The 8025-nt window shown below is 49.1% G+C and overlaps 1 protein-coding gene across 1 annotated transcript; it reads left to right on the top strand.

Moving 5' to 3' along the window:
• Positions 1–6150: 6150 nt before the first annotated feature.
• Positions 6151–7207, top strand: LOC119293369 (peamaclein-like). Its single transcript, XM_037571866.1, has 2 exons — positions 6151–6444; positions 6557–7207. The coding sequence occupies exons 1-2, from the start codon at positions 6342–6344 to the stop codon at positions 6748–6750; spliced, it is 297 nt and encodes a 98-aa protein (XP_037427763.1). The 5' UTR covers positions 6151–6341; the 3' UTR covers positions 6751–7207.
• Positions 7208–8025: the final 818 nt, after the last annotated feature.

Below are 8025 nucleotides of genomic sequence, written 5' to 3'. Positions count from 1 at the left end.
ATACATACACACACTAGGCGCACATGAGGCTAGGCGGTTCCATCATATCTGATGCCTCCTTTGGTTTGGAGGTATTTCGTAGGAATTTCATAGGATAGGATTTTATAGAATTTTTTTCTTTAGGGTTCTTTAGTTTGTAGGAATAGAATCACACTTCTATGACGGAATTCTTTCTGTTCTTCAGATTTCATACAAAAATAAACCTTAGCCAAGACTCGATGGAAAAATCCCTATCATGTATAGATCAAAGGTCATCTATTTTCTTATTCCTATTTATATAATTTGAGATGCATGACGTCTTATATCCTACAAGTTTACATATCCTGTGAATCAAAGGAGTCATGATTGTATTGTGGTGCTCGCCTACCTGCACCTCCTTCGGTTTAGAGGAATATAGATAATTTATATATGATAGGATTCTTTTTTTTAGAACCAAAGCATACATTCATGCAATGGTGGTGTCACATTCCGACAACATTCTTTGTCTAACGTTGTCATGCACTTCAGATAGGAAGAAGTGGTTTCCATATTCTCTAGCCGTCGCTGCAATCTCATGTGCCAGCTTGTTATGATTCCTCTTAACAATGCTAATATGCACGCTGGCAAAGTGTCTCATCCATTCCTTTATGTCTGTTATTACTCCACACCAGGGCGATCTGCTCCTTCCTTCTCTTTGTAGTTCATGCCCTACAGTAGCACAGTCTGTCTCTACTATTAGATGCCCATCAAAATATTTGCTCATTTCATCTAGGCCCAGTAGAAAAGCCGAGGCTTCAGCTTCCTCCACCGTCCTACACTGATGTAGCTGGCAGCCCACAGATAGGAATGGGGTTCCTTTGTGATCTCGGGCGACTGCTCCACCCCAAGCTCTTGCAAACTCTAGTAAAAATGCTGCATCAGAATTCAGCTTTGCTGACTGCCTTGGTGGGGGTGTCCATTGGTTTGTTCCAGACCCGTCTGGTTTGCAAATCCTCTGTGCATACACTGACAGACTACCTTTGTCTCCTGTCTTCTCATCGCCACTTGCGGCTACATCTAGGTCTTCATCCAGCTTTACCAGTTGTCTCATGGCCCCTGTCACTGTATCCTTTCCATCTCCATGAATAACATTATTCCTTAGTTGCCAAGCTTTCCATAGAATCATTAGTGTTCTATTCCTGACATGATCTGGAAGTGGGATGAGCAGACATTGCAACCAGTCTTTCCCAGTTTTACTAAAGTCTTGCTCTTTTGGCAGCTCCCAGACTGTCCTCATGGCATTCCGCAACGCCTTGCTGCGAGTGCATGTAATAACAGCGTGGAACCCATCTTCTGGTTCAGTTCCACATATGTCGCATATATCCTCAGGCACAATTGTTCTTCTGTGTGTGTTGTGTTTGGTTGCAAGAGACTGAGTAGCAACCCTCCACCCAAATATCTTAATTCTTTCCGGGATCTTTGCTTTCCATATCACATCCCAAACACTTCTATCTCCTGGTTCACTAGTTGAGCTTGATGGACCCTCTGTACCGTTTCTTTTCAGCATGTCTGCAAGTTTGTAAGCGCTCTTTACAGTGAACACCCCTGTCTTTTCATAGTGCCAGGCTATACAATCTTCCACTTCTCTCGCCGGGATCCGAATCTTACAAATTTCGTCTGCATCGAAGTAGTGGAATATTTGTCTGATGAGGTCTGTGTTCCACTCTCTAGAATCTGGTAGTATTAGTTGGTTGAGCCATCTTAACCTTGATCTACGAATGTAGCTAGCAGTTTTGAGTCCAGAACTCCTTGGGATCCACTGGTCTCTTACAATTTGTATTTTCCTTCCGTTTCCAATGCGCCAAATCAGTCCTTTTTTTAACAGCTCCAAGCCAAATTCGATCCCACGCCAGGCTAGGGATGCATCTGAGGCAAAGACTGTGTCCATAAGTTCTCCGTTGGGATAGTACTTAGACTTAAGTACTCTGGCGCATAGACTGTCCGGGTTTTGTAGTAGTCTCCATGCCTGTCTCGCTAAAAGTGCTTGGTTAAATAGATGCATATCTCTGAAACCTATACCCCCATCTCTTTTTGGTTTTGTCATATTCTCCCACGCCATCCAGTGTACTTTCTGGTGATCATCTTTATCCCCCCACCAGAAATCCCTTATGATTTTCTCATAGCTATCACAGAAGCTTTGATTCAGTTTAAACACCCCCATAACAAAGGTTGGCAGTCCTTGAGCAACTGACTTAACATGAACTTCCTTAGCTGCTTTGGACATAAATCTCTCGTTCCAATCATTGCATCTCTTCCCAAATCTATCCATTATTGGCTGGAAAATCTCATCTTTCATCCTTCCTTCCGGTGTTGGTAGCCCTAGGTATTTGCTCTCAAACGTAGTTGACTCCACACCAAGTCTCATCTTGATCGCCTCCCTCTCATGTTCACTGGACACTTCACTGAATAGTAGGGAACATTTACTCTCGCTCAATAGTTGTCCTGTACATTTTTGGAACAGAACCAACGTCTCTTTGACCCGTATTGCTTGCTCATCGGTAGCCTTGAAGAATAGGAGACTATCATCAGCAAAAAGTAAGTTGGATATACCCGGGCTTCCTTGTGCTACCTTCAGAGGTGATATTCCCCCGCTATCCACCTTCTTTTTTAGAAGTGTGGCAAGTCGTCTGCCACAAATAGGAAAAGATAAGGGCTTAAGGGATCTCCCTGTCGTAGTCCTCTGGTCGGTAAGAAAGATTCCAGTAAAGACCCATTGCATCTGACTGAGAAAGAAACCGATCTAACACATGTCATCACCCACTTGATCCACTTATGTTCAAAGCCTAGCTTCCCCATTACCCCTTCCAGGAAGTTCCAATCAACTCTGTCATATGCTTTTGCCAGATCCAGTTTATACGCGCAGTGATTGTCCCTCTGATTTTTACTGTGTTGAATTTTGTGGAAGCATTCGAAGGCAATGAGGGCGTTATCCATGATCATCCTCCCCGGGATGAAAGCACTCTGTGTTTCTGATATGAGATCATCAAGGAAAGGGCGTAGACGGTTTACTAGGATTTTGGAGATCACTTTATAAAGGACATTACACAGGCTGATTGGTCTGTAGTCCTTGATGCTTGACGGATTCTTTCCTTTTGGAATCAGCACAATAACAATATTGTTTACACCTTCGGGCATTACTCCATCTTCAAAAAACAGTTTAACTCCTCTCGCGACATCTTCCTTCAGAATCAGCCAGTTTCGTTGATAGAACCGCGCTGGAAATCCATCCGGCCTGGGGGCTTTGAGTGGGCTGATTTGGAACAGTGCATCTCCTATCTCGTCATCCGTGACTTCCTTTGTGAGGCTTGCATTCATCCGTTCATCCACTCTTTGAGGAATCAAATCCAACAGCTCGGTAGGTTCTACTTGCTCATCTTTTTTGTACAGTTCCTTAAAGAAACTATTTATTTCTTGGTGTATCTCCTCTTCCCTCTCCGCCCAGCTTCCGTCTCCTTTGCGAAGTTTTGTAATCTTATTCTTTTTCCTTCTCCAGGTGGCCCTTCTGTGGAAAAACTCAGTGTTCCTATCTCCTTCCCTCAACCAAGTTATTCGAGAGCGTTGTCTCCACATCATTTCTTCCCTATAGAGCCATTCATCAATCTCACTTTCTGTTCTTTTTATTTTATCTTCGACCTCTGGTGTAAGCTGCAGCGAGTACAACCCCTTCAATCTATCTCGGAGAGCCCTTACTTTACTCTGTACATAATTGAATTCTCTGCTAGCCCGTTGCTCAATACATCCTGCATGTTTCTCAGTTTCTTTGTGATATCAGCTAGTGAACATCCCTTTCCACCCCATGTCCAGGCTTCATTGATCACCACCGGCAGGTCTCTTGCTCGTTCCCACATACACTCATACCTGAAATTTCTTTTGATTGGTCGCCACTCTTTTCTTGCCCCAAAGCGGAGTAGTAGAGGTACGTGATCAGATCTCGATGTGACTAGATGCTCTATCATAGCCTGTTTAAATAAACAGCTCCAATCTGTGCTCGCTGCTCCTCTATCTAGCCGAACCTTCACATTTTTCTGGCCCCGTCGTTTGTTATCGTAGGTCCATACGGTACCTTTGAAACCCATATCATGCAGATTACAGTCTGACAGCAGTGATCTAAACTCAGCCATACCTTTCTCTGATCTCCTAGCTCTGGATAGATGCTCGCTTTGCCACATAGCCTCGTTAAAATCTCCTATCATTAGCCATGGTTCAGCTGCATTATTTCGGATTCTTCTCAGAAGTTCCCACATATGGTGCCTCTCATGTGTTTTCGGCTCTCCGTACACAAAAGTACCTCTCCATTAAACCCCATTTGGACACAGGCGGATCAACACATCGATGTACCTCAGGCCAACGCCAAGTTCTTTTATTTCAACACTCTCATCATAGAAGAGTGCAATGCCGGCACCTTTACCGGAGCCCGGCTGCACAATACAATGCTTGAGGCCAAGCCTCCACCTCAAATTATTCACTCTCACTGCTTTGCCTTGTTTCCGAGATAAAAACTAATTTGGGCCTATGCTTGTGCACTATTTGCACTAGTTCATGAACCGTGCGGGGTTGCCCTAGGCCCCGACAGTTCCAACTTAGGAGTGTCATGGCTCCTAGTGGACGCCCTACTTGGCATCCACCAATTGACCGAGAGCCCCAAGCTCGGTTGCTTCCTTTCCACCTGGCTTACCCTTGTCATCCTTTCCATTGTTCTTGCTGGCCCACTTCTTCTTCTTGTTCTGACTAGTGCCCTTTGTACCATCCCTAGCAGCATCAGTTAAGTTTGCTCCTATCGTACGTTCACCTCTTTTTCCCAGCACTGTGACTGTATCCCCCTCTGCCATCTTCAGGTTCCTGTCCTGAACTTGCTCCTGGGTCTTCACTCCTCCCTGCATCGGTTCCACCCTGTTCTCTTTTGTTCCTCCACCCTCCTTCTGCACCATCTCCTTGCCTCCATCTTGCATAAATGTCCTGTTAACTCCATTCGCATCCGTTCCCCCAAGACACACCTGCGCCCCTGGTTCAAAACCCGGGGGGTGCATAGGGCTTTGATTGATTTGTTCCGTGTTCTCAGCTACCTTGGCTTTGACAGCCTTCCCATCTCCGTTTGTTTCCCCAGCGGCCTGGAGTGGAGGCGGTGGACCTTGGGGGAGGCTCATCTGTTCTTCTTTGGCCTGACATGTTGCTGGATCATGTATTGGGGTGGTGGGTATAGAGCTCGTCCCGTCTTCATCTGACGTCTTCGTTATAGCAGCAGCTGCTTTAGCACCATTCAGACCAGCATACTGTGATACCAGCCCTTGCTCCGCTTGCCTGTTCCTTTCTGCATCCAACCTGAGTGCGCTGACCGCTGCAATAGCCTCTTGCACCAGCGGATCAGCCAGCACATCATCCGGCACGGAGTTGTACTTCTCGGTTGTTATCCTTGCCTGTGTAGTCTTTGCCGGTCCGGTGTCTTCTGTCCCAAAGTGCAGAAATCGACGGGTGCTACTTGCCTCTGGCACTACAAACCCAGATCGGCATGTGGGCGACCTCGACGTCACCCGGTCGAGCGCTGCCATCCACCTCCACCATGAGGAAGGCATCGCCTTTGATAGGATTCTTACACAAAATTTTCCTCCAAAGTCCTTTGGAAGGAAGGAATTCGTATTTCTGTATTGGATTGATTCATATCCTTCACGAAAATAGAGATTAAGATACATGTCATCTCAATTTATATAAATTTCTATTTCATATAATATTTCTATCCTAATCCTGTAAGGAGACGTTAAAGTTTCACCGCTCTTGCACGGATAGTGATCCGTTGTTTGAGTACTGTCCGGGACATGCACGGGTGCTTGTCCTCTCCGGGCGCTGCATGCTTCTCGGAACCATGCAGTGCGAAAGGACAAACGTCGTGTCCCGTGGTGCCGACCCTGGCGGAGCCCGACACGCGCGCCGGGCCATGCACGGAGCAGACGCGACCACGGCCGCCAGCGCGCGCCACTGATCATCAAACACGGTGGTCACGGACCGGCTCCTCCTCTGCCGCGGCGCAGTGCAGCACACACCCAGCAGACCAGCAGCCCTGTCCTCCGTCGCCGTGCATTAACTCGAATCCGGGCACCAACAAAAACCCATCAATTCTAGGAGCAGGTGCACGTGACCGCGCGACACGTCGCCCGTTCTCCAGAGGCTTCCCGATCGACCGGGACAAAGGTGCCCGGACCTGAGCTACATCATCACTCATTCATCGCTCACTCACCCTCATACCCACACTCCCACTCTGCGACCACCTTATCTAGCTCCTTCTGCAAGCTCCTGCATCCATCTCAGCTGCAGCTCGAAGCTCGACCAGGATGAGCAAGCCATCGAGGTGCAGGGCAGTGCAGACGCAGGTCGCCCTGCTCCTCCTCTTGCTCGTCGCTGCCTCCCTGCTCCAGGCCGGCGACGCTGCTTCAGGTACGTACCTATAGCTTACATACGCGCGTCGTGTCGTGTCCTCTTTCCATCAAGCAGCGTGCGGGCCTGATCCATGGCTGTATGCGTTGGGCGCCGGTGCTGCGGTGTGCAGGGTTCTGCGCGGGCAAGTGCGCGGTCCGGTGCGGGCGGTCGCGCGCAAAGCGGGGGGCGTGCATGAAGTACTGCGGGCTGTGTTGCGAGGAGTGCGCCTGCGTGCCGACGGGGAGGAGCGGCAGCCGCGACGAGTGCCCCTGCTACCGCGACATGCTCACCGCCGGGCCCAGGAAGAGGCCCAAGTGCCCGTGATCCTCGTCGGTCGACCGTCTGAACGGACCACCGGCTTCAACCCCCATCCTACCGAGTACCGACAAGAGTAATGGCTGTGTGATATTGGACGCGCGTGCTTATGTAACTTCCCTGTGCTGTGTGCTCGTGCTAAATATTGGTATGATACGTATTGTTGCATGTTGAGTGTTGAGTACCCACTATCGACTTGTAGACGTACTCTACTAGCTGGGATCCTCGAGTGAGTGAGTTTGCTGCCTGTAAATTAACAAGTGTGTGTGTGGCTACCTGTGTACTCCCATGTGGTTGTAGCACGTACTCGTAGTAGCTAATTGTTCTCCGTGTGTCACTGTATGAGTGTACACTGAAGCAGTGTGGCTAGCTGAGGCCTGCGGGCCATGTATGTATGCCAATGCCACGTAGCATGCGCACCGAGCTTACAAGTAGCAATGGAATGGTCATGTCGCCGTCTTTGTAACTTTGTAAGTGCCATCGTGCATATCTCTACTCCTAATGGAGCAGTTGGTAGTCTCCGCCGATCAATTTTCGTCCCATCAGAGACGGTTAATTTTCGTCCTCGATCCCACCTCCCGCAACCCAGCGATTCCCCCCTTTCGCCCTCGAGACCGACAAAAAAACCGGTATGCTACCACTATGCCGTTGTGAAACACTACGGTTCATCGACCGAAAATCGTCCTAAAAAATCTACGAAGGTTAACCTACGAAAATAAACCTACGCCCCGACCGCCGCCCGCGGGTCGCCCGCTCCCTCGCGCCCCTGTTGCTCCCTCCTTGATCCCGATCTGGATCGAGGGGACGAGGAGCTCATGTCTCCCCGACGGCCGGCCTCCTCCTCGCCCCGCCACTGCGTCCGACGCCGCCACGGCCTCTGGAGCCAGGGAAGCCATGGCCTAAGCTCGGCCTCGAGGTCCCCGCCGCCATCTCCTGCAGCTTCTGCCCCGCCGCCTCACCGCCCGAACTCGCCATCGCACCAACCTCGGCGCCGCGTCGCCGCCGGCTCTGGCCGCCCCAAGACATGGATAAGCTCTCGTGATCCCCACCCCACCCCTCTCATCCCCTGAATCCGTATCCTCTGCTCGTGCTCTCCTGCTCCTCCTGAAACGACGAGGGGTAGTAGCGGCTGTGGCTCAGCAGGATAGCATAATTAAGCTTGCCCTTTTTCTTTTGTGTTTGAATCAGATTTGCTTGTTCTCAGTTTTACATGCACGTATCAAACTTTCTTCTGTATGCAGGTTACACACCTGAGATTTTTACAATCTCTTCTGCAGATCTTCA

This window comes from Triticum dicoccoides, chromosome 4B, assembly GCF_002162155.2.
Source record: "Triticum dicoccoides isolate Atlit2015 ecotype Zavitan chromosome 4B, WEW_v2.0, whole genome shotgun sequence".
In the NCBI taxonomy this organism is placed as follows: domain Eukaryota; kingdom Viridiplantae; phylum Streptophyta; class Magnoliopsida; order Poales; family Poaceae; genus Triticum; species Triticum dicoccoides.
Note: the sequence above shows the minus strand (reverse complement) of the source record. Positions and strands in the feature narration are given on the sequence as shown.

What these genes read in the sequence shown, in the direction of transcription:
- LOC119293369 (XM_037571866.1), top strand. Translation starts at nt 6,342, where the DNA reads ATGAGCAAGCCATCGAGGTGCAGGGCAGTGCAGACGCAGGTCGCCCTG. An exon ending in GGCCGGCGACGCTGCTTCAG is followed by an intron (nt 6,445 to 6,556) that starts GTACGTACCTAT and finishes TGCGGTGTGCAG; the next exon opens with GGTTCTGCGCGGGCAAGTGC.